General features: G+C 38.4%; 1 protein-coding gene across 3 annotated transcripts in view; it reads right to left on the bottom strand.

The window, feature by feature from the left end:
- Nucleotides 1-384: 384 nt before the first annotated feature.
- LOC105487399 (biogenesis of lysosomal organelles complex 1 subunit 5) overlaps nucleotides 385-26,398 on the bottom strand; it is a 54,393-nt gene continuing 28,379 nt past the window's right edge. For 2 of the 3 annotated variants that reach the window (XM_011750847.3, XM_011750846.3), the window contains 2 exons: nucleotides 13,590-13,648; nucleotides 385-2,658 (listed from right to left, as the gene is read on the bottom strand). In XM_011750847.3, the coding sequence (XP_011749149.1) occupies nucleotides 2,640-2,658; nucleotides 13,590-13,648 (78 nt within the window). In that variant the 3' untranslated portion in view covers nucleotides 385-2,639. The remainder of the gene's footprint in view (nucleotides 2,659-13,589; nucleotides 13,649-26,398) is intronic. The other variant, XR_011624058.1, reaches the window with a different exon arrangement.

Here is a 26,398-nt window from a genome sequence, read left to right as displayed (position 1 = left end):
AGGCCGAGGAACAAGAATTGTTTGAACCCAGGAGGCAAAGTTTGCAGTGAGCCGAGATCACGCCACTGCACTCCAGCCTGGGTGACACAGTGGGACTCTGTCTCAAAAAAAAAAAAAGGAAAGAAATGTTACAAATTATGCAGTTATTAAAATTATTTTTTACATGTAAATAAAACACATATTAAAAGTGATGTGGCAACTGGGAAACAGAAGCAGAAGTGTTCACCACTAAAAATATCAAAAGGAAGGTAAATAAACCAACTCTTATAGAAGCTATGCTGAATAGTTAAAAATGTTACTAATGTCTAAAGCTCAAAAAGCCCATCAATTCATTTTGGTTTAGGAAGTCCCTTAGGTATTTATGGAATATGTACAAACTTATAAGGTAAAGTATTATTCACATGAGATGAACACAAACTATCAGAAATCTTTGCTATACAAGCTGGGTAGCCACAGTTAAGAATATATTCCCCTCACACATACAATCTTAATTTCTTGGTTACAGCATTCGTTCAATGATGTGTTGGCAATTAATCGCATTCCAAAAAGTGTCCACGGTACAAAGGGAATTTTCATTTAAGGCTCCCCTCCCTTTTCATGTGTGGGATATTTTTGGAAGTTTTTTTTTTTCCATCCACTGAAAGAGAATTAAGAAAATTCCAACATGCCTTGGTGTCAGCAAGTGTGCTTTTGAGTCCAGGTACCAGCAAATGATTGATGAGCCTGTCAAGCCTACAGTAGCGGATAGAGAAAGTTGGCAGAAGTTCAGTGTTACTGAAAAAAAATCTCAAATACTTATTTCATCTCCTCTATTAAGTTTAATCACATTTTCAACATGCAGCCAAGAATGAAGCTTTGACAGTAAGCCATACATTTACACAGGCAGGCATTGTCAATTTTCTGCAGTCGCCACACTGAGATAACACAAGAGAGCTGGATATTTTCTTTCGTGTGCCTTTCTTTACTAAAAAGCAATAAAAAATATGTGAAAGATTTATCCATACCTCAAATTCGTTTACCATAAATCTCTTGAAATTATTGCATTTACTTTTGCTTGGTTTATGGCAAATAAAAAATCAACTTAGTTCTTCAGTTAGATTTTTTTTTTTTTTTTTGAGACAGAGTCTCACTCTGTCACCCAAGCTGGAGTGCAGCGGTGCCATCTCAGCTCACTGCAACCTCCACCTCCCAAGTTCAGGTGATTTCCGTGCCTCAGCCTCCTGAGCAGCTGGGATTACAGCGTGCACCACCACGCCGGGCTAATTTTTGTATTTTTAGTAGAGACAGGGTTTCACCATGTTGGCCAGGCTGGGCTTGAACTCCTGGTCCTCAAATGATCCGCCTGCCTCGGCCTCCCAAAGTGTTGAGATTACAGGTGTGAGCCACTGCACCCAGCCTCAAATTAGATTGTTAAATGCAGGTTTTTAAAGATCACAGTGATGACAGAACTGGTACATGTTTCATCATAATATACCTGCTTATGAGAACAGACATTAGCACTAAAAAGGATTTACATTTAACATGGACCATTTGCCATGTGGGCAAACACTTCTGGTTCATTCAAAGCCAGGAACTTTATATGGTTCCAGAGGGACTCCCTGGCAGATTTTGTTGATTACTCTACTAAACAGTTGAAACATGTATAGATATTATTTATCTTATAAAGCTTACCCACAGCAAAACAGACACAAAAATGAGGTAAATACTATGGGCAAGATTATAGTTCTTGGAAAAACTAAATGTCAAAATACATTTTTGGTAAGCTGTTCTTACTAAGCATGATGTAAAAGCTGAAAATAGTTAAGTGTTGGAAGGCCACAAAACTTAACATGTGTCTTCTCATCCACAGAAGCCCGTGGCATTACGCTGCACTGTAAAATGAGCAACGCTTCCCAAGAGGCAGTTCCAATACCAACATGGCCATCTTTGCCGCAGTAGGGACAATGTTGTCACTCCCACCTCTCTGAAATGTGAGCTCTGCTCCAAGGACAGTTGGGTTTTTTTTTTTTTTTTGGTCTGCATTACTCATGCAGTAACACTTTGTACGTTCTTCCAACAGCCAAGGAGGCTGTGACAGCTAGCTTCTATACCTGCCCATTAAGCCACAACAATAAACAATTGTTAACCCTATATAGAAATGAATTAAATGATCTTTTTAAGAAGTCTATACCTACAGTTCTCTGAGCTAATCAATGGAAAAGATGATCAATTCTGACTAACAAAGAGTACATTTATTCCATTGTCCTTCCTACTTCTCTTCATTCAAATAATCATATAGGCACTTAAAGCTGGAAAGATGTAGCACCTTTCTTTAAACGTCCAATCAGAATGCCAGTAGAAGCTTCTTTCTTCTGATACAAGAGTGCTACTGAATATATTGCTAAGCTTGAAGCAGAGGCTAAATGGTTTGGTGGGAATATTTTTCAGGAGAGAGGTGAATATATTCACATTAGTTTGTGATTGTTGTGGTTCAAGTTCTTAAAAAGTTGAAAATTTCGCTAGGTCCTTCTCCATCTCAGCATATTGTGCTTTAAGCCTCCCCATGGCTTTTCTGTGCTCTTCATCCACTTCAGCCCTTTTGTTGGGTTGCTGCTTCATGAAGTCGTCCCACTGGAGCGTATGCTGTTTCTCACTAGCTACTAAGTGGTCACTGTGAATCTGAGAAAAGAAATTAGAAAGTCACATGACATTTTCCAGACAATAATTTCATAACATTATCTCTTGATATTTGGTTACCGTAACAATCAGCTGGGAAGTCACAAGGAAAAAGTGTTATAATATCCAAAAAAAGATGATACATTAGAGACATCTAAGGCTTCTCTCATTAAAATTAAACATGGATATTCTCATTTCCTAAATTTTAAAAGCAGGCTGGGCACAGTGGCTCACGCCTGTAATCCCAGCATTCTAGGAGGCCAAGGTGGGTGGATCACCTGAGGTAAGGAGTTTGAGACCAGCCTAGCCAACAAGGCAAAACTCCGTCTCTACTAAAAATACAAAAATTTGCTGGGTGTGGTGGCACATGGCTGTAGTCCCAGCTACCTGGGAGGCTGAGGCGTAAGAATCGCTTGAACCCAGAAGGCAGAGGTTGCAGTGAGCTGAGATGGCACCACTGCACTCTAGCCTGGGTGACAGAGTGAGACTCCATCTCAAAAAAAAAAAAAAAAAAAAAAAAATTTTTTTTAAAGCGTATAGTATAAAACGATAAAATCAAACACAATCCAAGTATTTTTTCATATTTCTATTTCTCCTCAAATACCATTTCACTGCAGATATTTTAAAACCAATTTTAAAAAATACATGCTAAAAGAATCATTGCTATAAGAAGTCAAAATGTCTGTCTTACATAAAATATTTTTAAGTGCATTAAAAAGAATCATAAATTATTAGTCACTAGAGAAGAACTCGAGAAATCTCTTCTGGGCTGGGCACAGTGGCTCGCGCCTGTAATCCCAGCACTTTGGGAAGCTGAGGTGGGCAGATCACCTGAGGTCAGGAGTTCAAGACCAGCCTGGCCAACATGGCAGAACCCTGTCTCTACTAAAAAATATAAAAATTAGCCGGTGTGGTGGCGTGCACCTGTGATCCCAGCTACTCGGGAAACTGAGGCAGGAGAACTGCTTAAACCCAGGAGACAGAGGTTGCAGTGAGATGAGATCACGCCACTGCACTCCAGTTCCCCTTCCCAACCAGTGACAAAGTGAGACTCCCTCTCAAAAAAAAAAAGAAAGAAAGAAATCTCCCCTGGGTCAGTTCTAGTCCTTAAAGCAAATCAACATCTCAAACATCTGCGTCAAATATCTCAGTTCTTGAGATGTTCCTTAATACTGCTATATAAGGATGAAAGGTTTTTTGTTTTTCTTTCTAGCACCACAGTAATACAGATAAAATGCTGTATAAATAAAAAAGGTATAAATTTAGTTTTCTCCCTCCTTCCAAAGTATAATTTCAATTATTAACTTTGAATACGTACAACAAAAATCTAAATAGAGAGTATGAAAAAATAACTTTACATCCCTATTTCAACTATTCTACATGTATGTCATTAGCAGTTAAGTTTTGATACAGATTAGGTTCTATTAAACAAACAAAAACTGGGATATGCAAACTATAAAAACATACAAGGTCGAATTGCTTGAACCCGGGAGGCAGAGGTTGCAGTGAGCCAAGACTGCACCACTGCACTCCAGCCTGGGTGACAGAGCGAGACTCTGTCTCAAAAACAAAAACAAAACACACACACACACACACACACACACCCCAACAAAGCACCCAAAGTCACTGTTAATTCTGGCATATTAATTCCAGCACTTGAATGAAAAAGGGACACGCAGCGTACTCAGATGCTGGTTAACTCAGATGTCAGCCACCAGAAAAACAGCTACTAGGAAAAAGAAACCATCTTCAGGCTGTTCATCATGTTCTTGCTGTTCTATTTTCTCTCTCATTCGGGTCAGGACGACAAACAGGATGAAGGGCTGAATAAACCAATGTGCTCTAAGTACCCATAAAATACAAATTTCTGCTAGTTGTTTTGCATAGCTACTTCTAAAAGCCTCTCCTTTAAGATGACATTATTCTCATTTTACAGACAAAGAAATTAAGGCTTAAGGACACTTTTATCCTCCATGGTCACTCACCTAATAGCTTGGTTGTAGATTCAAATTTAGTTCTTTCTGATACCCAAACCTACGCCTTTTCTATCACAGAGTACAAATCAGATCTTTCTAGAGGAAGTTTTACGTAGGTAGCTAAAAATCTCTTTCACAAGACAAACGCTCTTGTCCGAGCCTTTTTGCTAGGCTGATCTGAAGCTCCTCAGCACCAAGACTGTTCAACTTCAGACTTAACGTCAACTTCTTTCCAATTGAAAATTCTTGGTCAAACATTCCTCTAAAATGTTTGACTGTTCCTTTACAGTCAAACATTGCTCTAAAATATGTCCCACAGACACTTGGGATCTGAACAGATATTACAGTGGTAGGGAGAGAGGATTAGGGAGGGGTTTACTCATCCAAAAAATTTGTTAAACAGGTTAAACAAAATGCAAAGAATTATTTTAACTTTTCAGCCTTACAGATTATAACTCTCCAAAAGATGCATGAAGAGTTTATTGAACTATTCTGATGGAACTTTAGAAAAAACTGTTACAGTCTAAGAGAAAAGCCACAGTCACACTAGAAAAAGAAAAAATGCGATAAACTTCATCAAAATGATATTTAGCTTTAGTTGTGTTTTAATAAACACAGAGAATATTAAACATGCATACTCAGATGTTAATTTGTTCATTTCTTTGTAAATGAAAAGTCATCATTGGCTCAGCTGACCCTGTGATGTGAACCACAAGGCAAGAGCCCGTGTTCCCCTTCCCAACCAGAATGCATTTTATCCAGTACAGCCCAATAAAGAAAAATGTAGCTTTGGCAGGCATATAAACCTCGCTTCAAATTCTGGTCTACCTGTCACTAGTTGCATGATGCTGAGCAACTTAGTTTCTTTAACTTTAAAATGAGGAAAACAAATACTCCGCATCCATAAATAATACTTATAAAGACTAGAGGTAGAACATGTCAAGTTCCTAGTTCAGTGCCTGAGGAACTTAATAAAAGGTAAATATTATACAAATCACAAGCAAAGCATCTAGAAGGCAGATCACTCTACTTTTATCCCCCTGCCATTTCAGTTTTTGTTCTTTAATTTTAATAATTTTAGCAACAGATTATTGTAATAATTCAAACAATATAGACAACTCAAGAGCAACAGACTTTCCCCTCCATTCCTATATTCAATTTAATCCTCGATGTAGCCATTATTAACCATTTGGCTACAAGAACAGTCTTTAAGATACTGCAATATATTAGTGAATAAGATACTGCCAAAGATCAGTATTTCTATTGTGTAGTTTCAGAATATTATGAATAAAGATAAACATATTCAAGTAGCCTGTTCATATCAGGCATATCGCTTATTGGTCTTGTAGGCCGAGTGAAAATAAGCTAAAAGATGACAATCGCCAAATCCAAATAAAAATCTAGTTTTGCTTCCTCATCAAGAAGTTCTTACAGTCACTCCATGCTATCGTTTCCTAGCTGCCAGGGCTGGAGTGCAGTGGCACAATCTTAGCTCACTGCAACCTCTGCCTCCCGGGTTCGAGCGATTCTCCTGCCTCAGCCTCCCAAATAGCTGGGATTACAGGCGCCCACCACCACACCAGGCTAATTCTTGTATTTTTAGTAGAGACAAGGTTTCACCACGTTGGCCAGGCTGGTCTGGAACTCCTGACCTCAGGTGATCCGCCCACCTCTGCCTCCCAAAGTGCTGGGATTACAGGCATGAGCCACCGCGTCCGGCCCATTCTTACATTTTTTACAACAATTAGTAAAGAAAAAAAGGGGGAGGGTCACCTATACATTCATGTATTGACAATACTGCGATCTTTACATACAAATAAAACCCAGCTACCTGGAAATAACATTTATCTGAAACTTAGTTGAGAACGTGGTAAGACCTTTAAGTCATCCAAAAGAAAAAGATACTACAAAGTCCATTTACAAATATTGCAGGGCTCATGAAAAGCTCTTCTGATTCTGTGCCTATTTGACCTACATTATATACAATTCTAACCAGCTTAGTTAACTGGTTTCTAAGACAACACCCTATTAAAAAATCACAAGTTAGAAAATGAAAAGGCTGATAAACGAGGGAAGAATAACAGGCATCAGCCTTATAGCAAAAGAGGAGGCAGATAAAAAACTTAAAACACACAGTATCTGAGGGCGGCTGCTACAGAAACATAGCACAGTATCTCTCTTTCTTCTTCCCTAATGACATCACCATATTCACCATTATATAAAGTCGGATATTCTCAATAATGCCTGATTCCTACAAAATTATTCTGTAACATTTAATAAATTTTTAAAAAAACATAAAAGTATAGAATATCTTTTTTAAGATTTCCATCCAAAGTCATCAAAGTTCATGGTGACAGATGACAAGAAGACCCATCGAGACATGGAGACCTACAACATCTCCATTAAGGAGATGCCCCTCAATGTTGCTGACCTTGTCTGAGAGGCTGTCCTGCTACCTGGCCCCAGCTAGGGGCAGAGGAGCAGCAGGCGTGTGAGGATGGCATGGACATCTTGTCACTTTTTTCTCTGTACAAATACCACTTCCTGAGGCAAAAGAAGTTAACTGTGAACACGTCAGACACCCTTTTCTTTGGGGTAGGCTCTTGCCCTAGGGGCCATTTCTTCTCCCCAAAAACACTAATTCATTTCCCTAAGCTAGTTACCTCCAGATTCCAGAGGCTCTCCCCACCCCAGCTGAGTTTCTCTGGATATCATTCAAGGGACTATGTCACTGAACTTCATTTGCTGGAACAAATCTGGAGGGAGAGCTCATAAAACTCCTGAGTGAGGCTGCCCAGGGGATTGTCCCCATGTAGGGGAAGCAGAGGAGAGAAAATGGTAGCCATTTTTACATTGACATTGTTTTGTATAGTGTTTATTGATTCAAGAAACATAAAATTCTGAATAAAATGACTTGGAAACTGCTCCTTAAAAATAAAATAAAGAAATCAGAAAAACAACAAAAAAAGTGGTTAAAGTTATAAGAACATTGTGCTTAAAGAATATAAAAACCTTGGTTTTTACATAGAATTACCATACAAAGCAGCAATTCCACTATTGGGCATATATCCAAAAAAATTAAAAGTAGGAACTTGAACAGCTATTTGTATACCCACATTTACAGCAATGTTATGCATAATAGCTAAAGGTGGGAGAACCTAAATGTCCATAGACAAATGAACAGATAAACAGAATGTAGTCTACACATACAATGGAATATTATTCAGCCTTAAAAAAGAAGGAAATTCTGACACATGCTACAGCATGGACGAATCTCGACGACATTACACTAAAGAAATAGGCCAGTCACAAAAGAGACAAACGTTATATGAGTCTACTTACACGATGAACCTAGAGCAATCAAATTCATAGAGCTAGAAAGTAGAATGATGGTTTCCAGGGGTGGAGAGAAAGGGGAATGAGGAGTTACTGCTTACTGGGTACAGAGTTTCAGTTTTGAATATGAAAGAGTCCTGTGGGCTGGGTGCGGTGGCTCACGCCTATAATCCCAGCACTTTGGGAAGCTGAGGTGGATCACCTGAGGTTAGGAGTTCAAGACCAGCCTGGCCAACATGGCAAAGCCCCGTCTCTACTGAAAATACAAAAATTAGCTGGGCATGCTGGGCATGATGGCAGGCGCCTGTTGTCGCAGTTACTTGGTAGGCTGAGGTGGGAGAATCGCTTGAACATGGGAGGTGGAAGTTGCAGTGAGCCGAGATCACGCCCCTGCACTCCACCCTGGGTGACAAAAGCAAAACTCCATCTCAAAAAAATAGCAATAAATAAATTTAGAAAAAAAAGGTTCTGTGGATGGATGGTGGTGATGGTTGAACAACAATGTGAATATAGATAATGCCACTGAAATGTACATTTTAAAATGGTTATGAAGGTAAATGTTATGTTATATGAATTCTGCCACAATAAAAAAAAAAGTACATCAAGTTTCAGTGGGCTCTTCTTAAATGGAATCAACTGCACTCTTCAAGATAAACTTAGAAAATGCCAACTTTAAAAGAAAATGAAGAGAATTTATTAATAACCTATAACTACACACCAAAAGTAATTAACTATAATGGTGTTATCTCTTTCTACTTAGTAAAATATATACATAAGTTACAACAGAGAAAGAAATAATAATAAACTGGCATGCATGCAGGCACTCACCGCCCTCCACCAATTAAAGATAATTTGAAATAGAAACCAATCCTGAAGACAGGTGTCTAGAACCAGGTATATAAAAGAAGTCTGGATTACGAAATAGAAACACACTTCTGCAGAGATTCGTCTAAGTCAGTGATTTTCAATGGGGGGCAGGGGAGGGCATTTTACACCCCTCTCCCCCAGGAGATTGTTGGTTATCATAACACAGGTTGTGGGAAGGTGCTACTGGCATCTAGTCGATAGAGGTCAAGGATGCTGCTAAACATCCTGCAATGCACAGGACAGCACCCACAATAAGGAATTACCAGGTCCAAATAGTGCTGAGGTTGAGAAACCCTGGTCTACGGGAAAACTCTGAATAATCCAACTAAGGTCTAAAAGGTCTTTTAGAGCATCTGCCAGTAATATACATGCCATTAATTTTATATATGCCTTACAGAGACACAGGAAAAACCATTTCCTTTGGTAAGGAGTGTCAGTATAACAACTGCCAAAAACGATTTTATATAGAACAGTATGTACTGATACGTTACTCTACTTTCAAACTCTATTAAAAACAATGTATAAGCCATTTGAACTTGCTGCTCTCATGAAAGTAATCATAAAGAAGGATAACTGCATCTAATAAATATTTGTGGACAAGGTGAATCAAAAGCATTCACATTTACTTCATAATTACTTCCAGTCTGGTTGAACAGGGCTTCAAAAATTGACACCTGTGCATGAACCTAAATTTAAATTATTGACAGATATTATTAACCATCTCATCTCCACCGGTGGCATATTTTTAAGAGCCAGTGAATTTTATAAGCCAATAATATTTTCCTTTCACTATTCTTATTGCTAGTGCCCAAAATGCAACTTTGTACTAGTGGTAGTTTTGAAGACATGTCAAATAACTAGGGAATGTGCATTTATTGTTCTTCTGAATGTACTTTTAGATATCAATTGTGGGAAACATGATTTGTATGAATGACGTTTATCAGTTTACTTCCTACAGAAATCCACAAATTGTCTTGACATAAAAGAATTAATGAATTCAAGATCAGCCTGACCAAGATGGTGAAACCTCGTCTCTACTAAAAATACAAAAATTAGCCACGAGTGGTGGTGTGCGCCCGTAATCCCAGCTACTTGGGAGGCTGAGGCAGGAGAATCGCTTGAACCCAGGAGGCAGAGGTTGCAGTGAGCTGAGATGGCGCCACTGTACTCCAGCCTGGGTAACAGAGTGAGACTCCATCTCAAAAAAAAAAAAAAAAGATTTAATGAGTAATGGCAGGAGTCTATTTGATTTCATTACTACTCCCATCTTTGTTCTGAGAACCTTTCAAATATATAAAATGTATGCAATAGTATAACCAAGGGCAACAATTAACATTAGGTTGAAAATGCAGCTAGAGGTCAGGTCTTTTGCTTTGTTTACATTGGCTAGATGAGAAATTAAACTTTACCTTTATGACATATGTGTGTGTGCACACACATGTGTATGTGTGGGGTTTGAAACCTCTACCATGTCACAGTTTCAGAAGAAGCTACATATGGCAGTAAAACAAAAAAGTAAAAGAAAAAAGAAATAAAGACATGACTGAAAGTTTATTGCTCTAATAAAAATGTAAAGAATTTTTACTTTTCTCTGAGCAAAGAAGTACATCTGTTTATGACTTTAAGCTGGTTAATTTATTAAATTATCTTCAGGAAAGAAAATCAGGGTAACAAATCTAAGTCTGCTTACAAACTAAGTCTCACAGACTTACCAACTTCTGGTGAAACAAAGTTTCAGTATATTTTAAAATACTAATTTTTAATATATATTCTATAAAAATTAGTTTTAAAATACCCCTAGACATAACATCTATAAGAAATGTCCTTCAGGCTGGGCACAGTGGCTCATGTCTGTAATTCCAGCACTTTGGGAGACTGAGGCGGGTAGATCATCCGAGGTCAGGAGTTCAAGACCAGCCTGGCCAACATGGCGAAACCCTGTCTCTACTAAAAATACAAAAATTAGCTAGGATTACAGGTGTAATCCCAGCTACTTGGGAAGCTGAGGCAAGAGAACAGTTTAAACCTGGGAGGCGGAGATTGCAGTGAGCCATTGCAGCACTGCCCTCCAGCCTGGATGGCGACGGAGTGAGACTTCGTCTCAAAGAAAAGAGAAAAAAAAAAAGAAAAAGAAAAAAAGAAGTGTACTTCATATTAAATATTAAAATATTCTTTTTTTTTTTTTGAGATGGAGTTTCACTCTTGTTGCCCAGACTGGAATGCAATGGTGCAAACTTGGCTCACGGCAACCTCCGCCTCCCGGGTTCAAGTGATTCTCCTGCCTCAGCCTCCCCAGTAGCTGGGATTAAACGAGGCATGCACCACCACGTCCAGCTAATTATATATTTTTTAGGAGACACGAGGTTTTTCCATGTTGGTCAGGCTGGTCTCAAACTCCCGACCTCAAGTGATCCGCTCGCCTCAGCCTCCCAAAGTGCTGGGATTACAAGTGTGAGCCACCACGCTCGGCTTAAAATATTCTTATTTCTTGTGGCCAGTGCTTTTTAAACCATGGGATAGACAGCACTTTTTAATTTGCAAAATCATCAATGGGAAGGTTTCTCAAGTGCTTCTTCACAGACTCTAACAGACTATGGCAGGGCTCTTATCCACACAGTGACTGCTCGCATCTTAAACAAATAGTGAGTTGGCAGGAAAAAAATGCTACTCTACATTTTGACAGTGAGATACAATTTTCAAAGTCATTTCAAATAATTTTTATAATGCAATTTACCCTTCGATCTATAAGATAAGTAGAATAGATCATTATTTTGCAGACGAGGAGCTGGAAGCTCAAGGATTTGTCCAAGGGCTTATAGCTAGCTAGTAAAGGGAACCAATACCAGAAATAAAACAAGCCAGGTATTCTTACCCAATCTGGTCATCTTCCTACTATACACAGGGCCAATACACCACATGTAGAAATAGTTCAAAGCGACAAGAGAAACTGTTCAAATTAAAATTTAATTTTCAGTTCCTTCTGCTCAAGAATGACAAAAATTGCCATTTTTCAGAACTATAACTGCTTTGACAATGTCTTAGAAAAACAGACCAATTAATGTGCTGGTGTACACTCACCTGAATCTACTTAAATCATACAGCAACATGTCAGAGAGGTAACATGTAGCATGCGATACGTCTTCATTTTTATTTTGAGAGCCAAGAGAACCGCATGTGTTGAAATGTACAGCCAGTATTCTATCAGATAGTTATTCGGCTTCTCAAAAAACGGAAAGTTTCTGATGTCCCCACAACAAATTGTTTAATACAGCATTTAAGATCATCCACAATAATCTCTATAAATGTCCATTTAGACAGTCTCCATACCAGGTCCACGAGACAATATGACTTCTCACATCTTTCGCCTTTACTTACAATGTATTCCTTGCCCTACAATATCTCTCTTCTCATCTTCCAGTAACTGAATTCCTACCAATCAAGGTCAGGCTTGAATGCCATCATCTTCCTAATAAATTATACTTTTGCCAAGATCCTAAAAAGTTATTAGTAATGATCACAGTTCTCACTTTATCCTCTATTATTACAGGGTTAGTGCTTTGGGACTCCAAGACTTTTAGCTCCTTAAGTGTAGGAACTGCCCTAAAATTAGCAAAATCCATCATCCCCAGTGGCACCTAGCACAGCAGAGGAATTAAAAATGTATCTGCTGTCCAGTCTGTCATGGTCCACTTACGTCCCCCAGCCCTGCCTGCCTTTCCAGCACTCTCTGCACGCTGTGCAAGCACCCCATCCTGACACAAACTTCCCTGACCACAGATCTGCCTTGCCACTTCATCCAGGAGCTCAGCCATGGCCCTGCTTCCCGAATGGCCTGCGGGGTCCCACTATCCTTGGGCAGCATTCCCATCTGTCTTAAATGTCAAGTCCTTTCAATAAAGTGTAAATTAGCAAATTGTTGACTTTTCAAACTTTATATCAACGTTTAGATTTAAGCAAAGGGTACAGAAACTGAAACTCTGAGAAGGCTCATTCCATTATATTTTTATACAGGGACAGATCTGAACTATTATTGTGGATTAACCACAACACATTCCAGATAAATGGAGACAGTAACATTTGTCGATACACACACACAAGCAAAAAGGTATTATTTTCAGAGTGACTTAGTCTTTTCAATGTTTTTTAATAAGTGTAAGATGTATCTTCATTAGTTTAGAGCAATGAGTAAGTTACAAAAACACTTGATGATAATTGCAAGTGAAAAACACCAAATTATCACAGGAACTTAAATTCTTGTGCTATTTTTCCACATCTGAATTTAGTTAACATATAATTCAAATAAGCAAAGCACTGCCCAGCAAATGATTCAAATACTCCTATGGCTATTCATTAAATAACCTATCCACAGGCATGAATGCTTCCTTTTCTAGAAGAAATATACATAATATACTCAATACTTCAGGCTCAGAGGAAAGATTTATATCTCCAATCTGGTGGATATTTGTTGTTACATGTAAAAGTCCTATTTTCTCTCTCCTCCAGGAGACAAATACCACTTTCAGGGAAAAGATGGAAATGTTGAAAAGGAAAAAAGAGAGTTCTGCAATTTCAATTTATAAAAATATTGATGGTATGACCACGTGACCATACCTTCTCAACACATCTTCAATGAATCAGCCATTTTAAAATATGTAAAAATCACTGCATTCAGAGAATTTTCTGATCAAAAGCAATTGCTAATAATGTAACAAACACCCAAGACTTATATGCCCCGTTATCTAAATGATCTTTTACCTTTTTTCGTTCCTGTTCCCTCTGTTGGAGTCTACAGACTGAATCATTAGCTGCTTGCACTGAAATAAAAAAGACATGGGTTTTCAGTCAGCAGACCGTGTTCAAGGAAACACATACCTGGGGGAGGAGTATGTGTGGAGAGCATGTGGATTGTTTTAGATCTCAAAAAACTATGAGAAAACTGACATTATTTTGGTGGTGGTGAGATGGCCAGAAAGGGAAAGTAAGTTTTGCCAATATATTCAGGATGTCATAATTAGAACAATAATTCTTGAGCTTTGAGCTATAAGCTGAAGGACATTTAAATACTAACTCCAATGACAGACTGTCTACGACCACCTCAGAATTCTCCAAAAAGATATAAAATGCCGATAAATTTATCACAACATTCTGATTATGACGTTACATTGTCTGTCTGTCCCCACCGTTCCCCCTTTGTCTCATTCATACTACTGCTCTCTCACTGCAGTACCTGGTAACTACATGACTTCAACACCTTTCTACTCTTCTTGCCTGTGCTCTCTTGATTTCTAATTTATCTCAGCTGCCACTGCAAGATTCAGCTTCCTCTAGACCATCTCCATTAAGTCATTTCTCTTTCTCAAGAACTAACTGCTAGTAATAATTATTCTAATTATTTATTGAGTATTTACTAAGTGCCAAGATCTATGTATTATCCCTCTTAATCCCACATTCGTATTAGAAAATGATCACTATTCCATTTTACAGATGACAAAACTGAGGTAAAGAGAGGTGAAGCTGTCAATCAAGGAGGTTATATAACTAACAAGTACAGGAAACAGGATTTCAAATCAGATCTTTCTGGCTCTAAAGACTTGGCTCTTACTATCAACACTCTACTGCCTCTTTAATTATTTCATCAGTGAAACCAGTTGTAATTCTTCCCTTATTTAAACCTTTTCATCTGCCAGACGCATTTTTTTCTGTCCATAAATGTTCTCACTTACTTCATCCAAATAAAGACATGTAGTGTGCAGGCTAAGAGTGAGCCTTAGTCAGTCAAATTTGGCACTCAGTTGTGTGAATGATCTTGGGCATGTTTGCTTGCTCAATTATTCATTTGTCAAATGTTTACTGAGCATTTGCTTTGTGCCAGGCACTGTTCTTGTTGGCGCTCCTATCTCTCAGCACCTTAGTTCCTCATCTGTAATATGAACATAATTACTAATGACAGGGCTTCAGAAGTGACATAAAATTTAAATGAGAACACAGTACGTACTATGCTTAAAAGTAAATAATTTCAATATTAATAATGATAACCACTTAGAGTAGTTCTTTATATAAAATAAGCAGTCAGGCCGGGCGCGGTGGCTCACGCACGCCTGTAATCCCAGCACTTTGGGAGGCTGTGGCAGGTGGATCACCTGACATTAGGAGTTCGAGACTAGCCTGACCAACATGGTGAAACTCTGTCTCTACTAAAAATACAAAAATTAGCTGAGAACGGTGGCACACGCCTGTAGTCCCAGCTACTTGGGAGGCTGAGGCAAGAGAATCGCTTGAACCTGGGAGGCGGAGGTTGCAGTGAGCCAAGATCGTGCCACTGCACTCCAGCCTGGGTGACAGAGCGAGACTCCATCTCAAAATAAATAAATAAATAAATATATATATATATATATATATGTGTGTGTGTGTGTGTGTGTGTGTGTGTGTATATGTGTATATATATATATAAAATAAGCAATCAAGAACTGTTCACTGTTACCAATATTCTATTTATTGTACTATCCGTAAAGAAAATCCTTTCCTTATTTCTTTTCACTAATTAAACTGTTTTGTTTCAAAAGCCCAGTTCAAGGTTTACTGTCTTCATAAAGCCCTCCTGATTAGTCTCTTCCCTCTGAGGATTTTCCCTATTTGAAATTCCTTTATCAGATGTGTGTGTGTATCCTACCATTTATTAATATCTTGCATTTGCTGAAATTGGAGGTTTGTCTAATTGTTTTAAAATTATGTCTTCCCACCCCACCCCAATCCGGCCCCAACTAGGTCACAAGTTCCACAATAGGGCAGGGACTGTGATTTCTCTTTCAGAGAAATGTTAGGCCTTTCCCTCTGGGAATATGGTAAAAGAGAAGAATTTTGTTTTCAAAAAGTTGTGTTTTTATCAGTAACCATTAATTTTAGCTATATCAAAAGTAATATTTAAGTATTGAAAATTAGGTTCCCAATCATTTTTTTTTAATAAAAGAAAATTTTTTTTTTTAAAAAAGTTGATCAGATCTGCCTTCTTTCTGTGGCATATTAATATGACATCATCTTTCCCAAGCAGTGCTTCTATCATTTCCTGGGCTGATTTTTTCCCCCACTGGCTCTGCGAACATAACTTAAAATCCATTTGGCAGCTGTTAGGAGCTTCATCACTTTCAGAAGATTCTGAGCCTAACCTAAAAGAAGAGTTACAGGCTTCTGCCACCTACTTTGTGATTTGTAACGTCCTTTAAAATTGTAATCAGAACACATCTGACAAAAGTGCACTTCTGTTCCGCGTCAGGATTGCTACGTTTAGACAGAATATCCACTTTCAGAAATCACAGTCCCTTTGAAGCAATTTGCCTTTTAACTCTTCAGGCACACAATGGAAAAGGTTTACTTTCTGAATTTATGAAACTTGCTTTTCTAAAGTTGAAGACAATCACCATACTGCACCAAACATTCCCTTTTTGATCAATTAGTGACACCAAGAAGGCCCATTTCTCTGAACCTTCCCATCACATCTGCATCACTTACTGGTTGTATAACTAAGTACGAAGCCATCTGCCCTGTTGTCTCAGTGTTTTAGGAGAGACTTAAAAAAAAAGTCAAGAATTTATCAAGTGCTTTTCTCTTAACCAAAAGATTATTCAAGTAGATCTGTGCCACGCACAACAGTTAACAATGTCCTATTTTCCTCACATAAAAGAGAAACAAATTCATTCTATCATGGTGTCTATACGTAAACCTCAAACACACACATAAGAAAATAATTTCAGGACTTGCAGTTCCAAAATGCGGGTATAGAAGCGAGCTAGCTTCACTCTCCACAACAGAAAATGAAAATCAGGTACACAGTGCCAGCAATACCCCAGAACTCAAACATGAGGATGAGACAGTTCTCAGGGCCACAGAGACATGAAAACACTCTGAAGAGACAGGAACAGAATCGCACTTCCATCTCTGTACCATTCCTTCCCCAACCTGCCTTGGCACCAAGCACATGGGAAATTTCCCTGACTCATGGTTTCTATGCTAAAAGAGGGATCACGGTGGACGATCAGCTTCCCCACCATCTTGGGCTCCCTGGCAGGAGAACTGTCCCTGCCTTAACCCATGGAAAGCATTGGTGATACCTTAGAGGCAGACATATCCTCGAGGACAGCCAGAGATAAAGGAGAGAGGTGCCACTTCCACCCCCAGCCTTTTAGAAACTCTGTTCTGTAACTCAGCCAAAGAAGACATCAAATCAAAGTGGCTACTCAGCAGCACCACACTGCAGGAGATTCGTTCCACAGGTGCCCTGGGCACAGAGGCTGCCTAGCCAGCCTTCCCACACTAACAAGATATCCCTTTGGGGACCTCCCCTATTCAAGATGAGTGGCATTTTGATTGTTTACTAGAACTAAGGCAGACGGGTTTAAGATGCCATCTAGTGCTGAAAAGAAGCAGTGACCTAGTGAAAGAAAAAAGAAATCTGCAGGTAAAATACAAAGAATCTCTAAGCAAATGGATCCAATAAAAACAGAAACAAGACAGAGGAAATGGGAATAAATAACTAATGCTTCAATGCAAAGACACAGATGTACATCCACAAGAAACAACAGCAAACAAGGAACGTCTGAAGACCTCCCTAAACAGACAAAGCAAAGAACCAGTCAGTGAATGACCTCAGTGAGATGGCAATAAATGAACTCTCTGACCAACAACGCAAAATAGCAGTTTTAAGGAAACTCAGTGATCTCCAGGATAACACAGAAAAAATAATTCAGAAATTTAACAAAGAGATTAAAATAGATTTTTTTCTTTTGAGACAGCTGTTGCCCAAGCTGGAGTGCAGTGGCACAATCTCAGCATACCACAACCTCCGCCTCCTGGGTTCAAGTGATTCTCCTGCCTCACCCTTCTGAGTAGATGGGACTATAGGCGTGCACCACCACGCCCAGCTAATTTTTGTATTCTTAATAGAGATGGGGTTTTACCATGTTGGTCAGGCTGGTCTCAAACTCCTGACCTCATGATCCACCTGCCTTGGCCTCCCAAAGTGCTGGGATTACAGGTGTCAGCCACCACACCCAGTCAGATTAAAATAATTTTAAAAAATCAAACAGAAATCTTGAAACTGGGACATACATTTGCTGAACTGAAAAATTCACTAGAGACTCTCAGCAGTAGAATGAATCAAGCAGAGGAGAGTCAGTGAGCTCAAGAAAGGCCAGACACAGTGGCTCACTCCTGTAATCCCAACACTTTGGGATGCCAAGGCAGGCAGATCACTTGATGTCAGAAGTTTGAGACCAGCCTGACCAACATGGTGAAACCCTGTCTCTACTAAAAATAGAAAAATTAGCTGGGTATTGTGGCAGGCGCCTGTAATCCCAGCTACTTGGGAGGCTAAGGCAGGAGAATCGCTTGAACCCAGAAGACACAGGTTGCAGTAAGCCAAGATCACGCCACTGCACTCCAGCCTGAGTGACAGAGCGACAGTCTAAAAAAGAGAAAAAGAAAATCACATCTCAACAGACTCAGAAAAAGCAATTGACAAAATCCAGCATCTCTTTATGATTAAAATCCTCAGCATAACTGGTATAGAAGGGACATACCCTAAGGTAAAAAAGCCATCTATGACAAATCCACAGTCAACATTATACTGAATGGGAAAACTTGAAAGCATTCTCCCCGAGAACCGGAACAAGACAAGAATGCCTACTTTCACCATTTCTATTCAACATAGTACTGGAAGTTCTAGCCAAAGCAGTCAGACAAGAGAAAGAAAGGGCATCCAAATCGGTAAAGAGGAAGTAAAATTGTCAGTGGTCGCTGATGATATTATTGTATACCTAAAAACCCCTTAAGACTCATCCAAAAAGCCCCTATAACTGATAAATGAATTTAGAAGGTTTCAGGATACAAAATCAATGTACACAAATTAGGAGCACTGCTATACACCAATAGCAACGAAGCTGAGAATCTAATTCAGAGCTCAACCCCTTTTAGAATAGCTGCCAAAAAAGCAAAATACTTAGGAATATACTTAACCAAGGGTGTGAAAGACCTCCACAAGGAAAACTACAAAACACTGCTGAAAGAAATCACAAACAACACATATGGAAACATATCCCATGCTCAGGAATGGGTAGAATAAATATTGTGAAATCTCCATAATGCCAAAAGCAATCTACAAATTCAATGCAATTCCCATCAAAATATCATTATCAATATTCACAGAACTAGAAAAAAAAATCCTAAAATTCAGATGGAACCAAAAAAGAGCCCACATAGCCAAAGCAAGATTAAGCAAAAATAACTAACCTGAGGTCATCACATTACCTGACTTCAAATTACACTACAAGGTTATAGTCACCAAAACAGCATGGAACTGGCATGAAAACAGGCACACAGACAAATGGAACAGAATAGAGAACCCAAAAAGAAAGCCAAAAACTTACAGCCAAATGATCTTTGACAAAGACAACAAAAACATAAACTAGGGAAAGGACACCCTATTCAACAAATGTTGCTGGGATAATTGGCATGTCACATGTAGAAGAATGAAACTGGATCCTCGTCTCTCACCTTATGCAAAAATCAACTCAAGATGGATCAAAGACTTAAATCTAAGACCTAAAACCATAAAAATTCTAGAAGATGGCCGGGCACGGTGGCTCAAGCCTGTAATCCCAGCACTTTGGGAGGCCGAGACAGGTGGATCACGAGGTCAGGAGATCGAGACCATCCTGGCTAACACGGTGAAACCCTGTCTCTACTAAAAAATACAAAATACTAGCCAGGGGAGGTGGCGGGCGCCTGTAGTCCCAGCTACTCGGAGGCTGAGGCAGGAGAATGGCGTAAACCTGGGAGGCGGAGTTTGCAGTGAGCTGAGATCCGGCCACTGCACTCCAGCCTGGGCGACAGAGCAAGACTCCGTCTCAAAAAAAAAAAAAATTATAGAAGATGACAGTGGAAAAACCCTTCTAGACACTGGCTTGGGCAAAGACTTCATGTCCAAGAACCCAAAAGCAAATGCAACAAAAACAAAGATAAATAGATGGGACTCAATTAAACTAAAAAGCTTCTGCAGAGCAAAAGAAATAATCAGCAAACAGACAACCCACAGAGTAGGAAAAAAATCTTTGCAAACTATGCACCCCACAAAAGACTAATATGCAGAATCTACAAAGAACTCAAACAAATCAGCAAGAGAAAAACGATGCCATCAAAAATGGGCTAAGGACGTGAATAGACAATTCTCAAAAGAAGATATACAAATGGCCAACAAACATGAAAAATGTTCAACATCAATAATTTTTGGGGATATGCAAATCAAAACCAGAATTTGATACCACCTTACTGCTGCAAGAATGGCCATCATTTAAAAAAATTTTTTTAAATTGATGGAACGTATCTCAAAATAATAAGAGCTATTTTATAACAAACCCATAGCCAATATCATACTCAATGGGCAAAACCTGGAAGCATTCCCTTTGAAAACTGGCAAAAGACAAGGATGCCCTCGCTTACCACTCCTATTCAACATAGTGTTGGAAGTTCTGGCCAGGGCAATCAGGTATGAGAAAGAAACAAAGGGTATTCAATCAGGAAAAGAGGAAGTCAAATTGTCCCTGTTTGCAGATAACATGATTGTATATTGAGAAAACCCCATTGTCTCAGCCCAAAATCTCCTTAAGCTGATAGGCAACTTCAGCAAAGTCTCAGGATACAAAATCAATGTGCAAAAATCACAAGCATTCCTATACACCATTAACAGAAAAACAGAGAGCCAAATCATGAGTGAACTCCCATTCAAAATTGCTACACAGAGAATAAAATACCTAGGAATCCAATTTACAAGGGATGTGAAGGACCTTCAAGGAGAACTACAAACCACTGCTCAATGAGATAAAAGAGGACACAAACAAATGGAAGAACATTCCCTGCTCATAAAGAATCAATATCCATGAAAATGGCCATACTGCCCGAAGTAATTTACAGATTCAATCTATCCCCTTCAAGCTACCAATGACTTTCTTCACAGAATTGGAAAAAACTACTTTAAAGTGCATATGGAACCAAAAAAGAGCCCGCATTGCCAAGACAATCCTAAATCAAAAGAACAAAGCTGGAGGCATTCAAACTATACCACAAGGCTACAGTAACCAAAACAGCATGGTACTGGTACCAAAACAGATATATAGACCAATGGAACAGGACAGAGGCCTCAGAAATAATGCCATACATCTACAACCATCTGATCTTTGACAAACCTGACAAAAACAAGCAATGGGGAAAGGATTCCCTATTTAATAAATGGTGCTGGGAAAATCGGCTAGCCATATTTAGAAAGCTGAAACTGGATCCCTTCCTTACACCCTATACAAAAATTAATTAAAGATGGATTGAAGACTTAAATTTTAGACCTAAAACCATAAAAACCCTGGAAGAAAATGTGGGAAATACCATTCAGGACATAGGCATGGGCAAGGACTTCATGGCTAAAACACCAAAAGCAATGGCAACAAAAGCCAAAATTGACAAATGCGATCTAATTAAACTAAAGTGCTTCTGCACAGCAAAAGAAACTACCACCAGAGTGAACAGGAAACCTACAGAATGGGAGAAAATTTTTGCAATCTACCCATCTGACAAAGGGCTAATATCCAGAATCTACAAAGAACTCAAACAAATTTACAAGAGAAAAACAAACAACCCTATCAAAAAGTGGGCAAAGGATATGAACAGACACTTCTCAAAAGAAGACATCTATGCAGCCAACAGACACATGAAAATATGCTCATCATCACTGGTCATCAAAGAAATGCAAATCAAAACCACAATGAGATACCATCTAACACCAGTTAGAATGGCGATCATTAAAAAGTCAGGAAACAACAGGTGCTGGAGAGGATGTGGAGAAATAGGAATGCTTTTACACTGTTGGTGGGAGTGTAAATTAGTTCAACCATTGTAGAAGACAGTATAGCAATTCCTCAAGGATCTAGAACTAGAATTACCATTTGACCCAGGCATCCCATTACTAGATATATACCCAAAGGATTATAAATCATGCTACTATAAAGACACATGCACCCGTATGTTTATTGCAGCACTATTCATAATAGCAAATACTTGGAACCAACCCAAATGTCCATCAATGATAGACTGGATTAAGAAAATGTTGCACATATACACCATGAAATACTATACAGCCATAAAAATGGATGAGTTCATGTCCTTTGTAGGGACATGGATGCAGCTGGAAACCATCATTCTCAGCAAACTATCACAAGGACAGAAAACCAAACACCGCATGTTCTCATTCATAGGTGGGAATTGACAATGAGGTCACTTGGACACAGGGCAGGGAACATCACACACTGGGGCCTGTCGTGGGGTGGGGGGCTGGGGGAGGGATAGCATTAGGAGAGATACCTAATGTAAATGACAAGTTGATGGGTACAGCAAACCAACATGGCACATGATACCTATGTATCAAACCTGTACGTTGTGCACATGTACCCTAGAACTTGAAGTATAATAATAAAAAAAAATGATGTTGGCGTGGATGTGGTGAAAGGGGAACACTTTTACACTGCTGGTGGGAATGTAAACTAGTACAACCACTATGCAAGACAGTGTGGAGATTCCTTAAAGAACTAAGAGTAGATCTACCATTTGATCCAGCAATCCTACTACTGGGTATCTACCCAGAGGAAAAGAAGTCATCATACGAAAAAGACACTTGCACACGCATGTTTATAACAGCAGAATTCCCAATTGCAGAAATATGGAACCAGCCCAAATGCCCACCAATCAACAAGTGGATAAAGAAAATGTGGTGTATATATATATACATACACACATGCACACAGATATACACACACACTGTGGAATACTATTCAGCCATAAAAAGGAATGAAATAATGACATTTGCATCAACCTGGATGGAATTAGAGACCATCATTCTAAGTAAAATAACTCAGGAAGAGAAAACCAAATGTCGTTGTGTTCTCACTTATAAGTGGGAGCTAAGCTATGAGGACACAAAGGTATAAGAATAATACGGTGAACTTTGGGGACTCAGGGAAGGATAGGAGAGAGGCAAGGGATAAAAAACTACACATTGGGTACAGTGTACACTGCTCAAGTGATGGGTGCACCAAAATCTCAGAAATCACCACTTAAGAACTTATCCATATACCCAAATACCACTGTTCCCCAAAAGTCTATTTTTAAAAAGGAATAAGAATCCATTTTTTTTTTAAAGGCATAGAGTGGCTGAATAAACAAGACCCATCTCTATGCTGCCTATGAGAAAGGCACTTCACCTATAAAGACATGCAAGTTCTATGTGCTGATGAAAAGAACACATATTCTTCAGCAGTTGGGTGAAATGTTCAGTAAATGTCAGTTAGGCTTTACATTTCCATGCAACCAGAAAAAGATATTCCATGCAACTGGAGACCAAAAAGAGCAGGAGTAACTACACTTAAATCAAATAAAGCAGACTACAAATCAAAGACTGTAAAAAGAGACAAGGTCACTATATAATCATACAGGGGTCAGTTCAGCAAGAGGGTGTAACAATTATAAATATCTATGTACTCAACACTGGAACTCCCAAGTACATAAAGCAAACATTAATAGATCTAAAGGGAGAGACAGAAAGCAATAGAATAGCCGCAGGAGACTTCAACTTCCCATACTTAGTAATGGACAGATCATCCAGACAAAATCAACAGAGAAACATTGGAGAGTTCAACTACAAACTTGACCAGGCCTTAGTGACACTTACAGAACCTTCACCCAACTGCAGCAGGTTACATGTTCTTTTCATCAGAACACAGAACATTCTCTGGAACAGATCACATCTGAGGCCACAAAACAAGTCTTAACAAATTCAAAAAGATAGACGACATTATCAGGTATATTTTCTGATCATAATGGAATAAAATTAAAAATCAACAACAAGAGGAAACTTGGAAAATACACACACACGTGGAAAGCAAACAACAGGCTTCTGAACAACCAATGGGTCAGGTAAGAAATTAAGAAGGAAATTTAAAAATCTCTTGAAACAAATAAAATGAAAACACAACATACCTAAATCTATGAGATACAGCAAAAACAGTACTAAGAGGGAAATTTATAGCAACAAAAGCTTGTATCAAAAAAAATAGAAAGACTTCAAATAAACAACCTAACATTGAACTTCAAGGAACCCAAAATTAGTAGAAGGAAAGAAATAATAGAGACCAGAGCAGAAATAAATAAAATTGAGGCTAAAAAAATCAAAGAATCATTAAACGATTATCAACAACTATACACCAACAAATTGGAAAAGCTAGAAGAAATAGATAATTTCCTAGACACATACAAGCTACCAAGCACAAATAAAATGAGGAAACAGAAAGCCTCAACAAGCTAATAATGAATAACAAGGCTGAAGCCATGATAAAGTCTCCTGTCAAAGAAAAGCCCAGGACTTGATGGCTGCATTGCTGAATTCCAACAAACATTTAAAGACAATTTAACACCAATTCTACTCAAGTTCTTCAAAAAACTTGAAGAGGAGAGAATATTCCCAAACTCATTCTACAAGGCCAGCATTACCTCGATATCAAAATCAGACAAAGACAAAACAAGAAAAAAAAAAAAAAGAAAACTACACACAGTATCACTAATGAATGTAAAGGCAAAAATCCTCAACAAAGTAGTAGCAAACCAAATTCAACAACACATTAAAAAGATCATTCACCATGGTCAAGTGGGATTTATCCCAGGAATGCCAGGATGGTTCAACATACGCAAATCTATAAATAAACCATATGGTAATTTCAATAGATGCTAAAAAAGCATTTGATAAAATCCAACATTTTTATGATAAAAGCTCTCAACAAACTGGGTATAAAAAGAACATAGCTCAAAACAATAAAGGCCATATATGGCAAACCCACAGCTAACATATTGAACGAGGAAAAACTGAGAGGCTTTCCTATAAGATCTGGAACAAGAAAAGGATGCTCACATTCACCACTTTTATTCAACATAATACTGAAAGTCCTGCCAAAGCAATTAGGCAAGAAATAAGGGCACACGAATTGGAAAGGTATTAAGTCAAATTATCTTTGTTTGCAGATCACACGATCTTATATTTAGAAAAACCTACTGACTCACCAAAAAGCTCTTAGAACTAATAAATGTACTCAGTAAAGTTGCAGGATACAAAATCAACATACAAAAATCCATAGCATTTATATACGCCAACAGCAAGCAATCTGAAAAAGAAATCAAGAAAGCAATCCTGTTTACAATAGCTACAAAGAACATAAAATAGCTAGGAATCAATTGAACCAAAGAAGTAAAAGATCTATACAAGGAAAACTATAAAACACTGATGAAAAACATTGAAGAGGGCACACAAAAATGGAAAGATATCCATGCTCCATAACTGGAAGAATGCCATTAAAATGACAATTATACCCAAAGCAATTTACAGACTCAATGCAATCCCTATCAAAATACCAATGACATTTTTCATAGAAATAGGAAAAATAAACCCTAAAATTTATACAGAACCACGAAAGACCCTGAATAATCAAAGCAATTTTGAGCAAAAAGAACAAAGCTGGAGGCATCACACTACCTGATTACAAAGCGTATTATTAATACAAAGCTACAGTAACCAAATCAGCACGATACCGGCATAAAAACACACAGACCATGCATGGCACAGAATCAATAACCCAGATATAAACTCGCAAACTTATAGCCAGCTCATTTTCAACAAAGGCACCAAGAACATACAATGGGTAAAGGACAGGCTTTTCAATAAATGGTGCTGAGAAAACTGGATATCAATATGACTGGGAAAACTGGATATCCATATGAAGAAGAATGAAACTAAACCTCTATCTCTCACCATACACAAAAATCAAACAAAAATGGATTAAAGACTTAAATCTAAGACGTGAAACTATGAAATTACTAGAAGAAACTCTAGGGGGAAACACTCCAGGACACTGGTCTGGGCAAAGACTTTTTTCTGTAAGACCTCAAAAGCAGGCAACCAAAGCAAAACCAGACAAACGGGATTACATCAAGCTAAAACGCTTCCGTGAAGCAAAGAGAATAATCAACAAGTTGAAGAGACAACCCACAGGAGAAGAAAGTATTAGCAAACTATTCATTTGACAAGGGATTAATAACCAGAATATATAAGGAGTTCAAACAACAATCTAGCAAAAAACCCAAAGAATCCAATTTTAAAAATAGGCAAAGATCTATTTCAAAAGAAAGAGATATTTCTCAAAAGACATAAAATGGCCAACAGGAATATGAAAAAAATGCCCAAGATGACTAATTGTCAGAGAAATGCAAATCAGACCCACGAGATAGCATCTCTAGTTAAAATGGCTTTTATTAAAAAGACAAAGAATAATGGATGCTGGCAAGGATGTGGAGAAAAGGGAACTCTCGTACACTGTTGGTCAGAATATAAATTAGCACAACCACTATGGAGAACAGTTTGGAGGGTCCTCAAAAAACTAAAAGTAGAACTACCATATGATCCAGCAATTCCACAATACTGGGTATAT

This window comes from Macaca nemestrina, chromosome 5 (genome assembly GCF_043159975.1).
Source record: "Macaca nemestrina isolate mMacNem1 chromosome 5, mMacNem.hap1, whole genome shotgun sequence".
Classification (NCBI taxonomy): Eukaryota; Metazoa; Chordata; class Mammalia; order Primates; family Cercopithecidae; genus Macaca; species Macaca nemestrina.
Note: the sequence above shows the minus strand (reverse complement) of the source record. Positions and strands in the feature narration are given on the sequence as shown.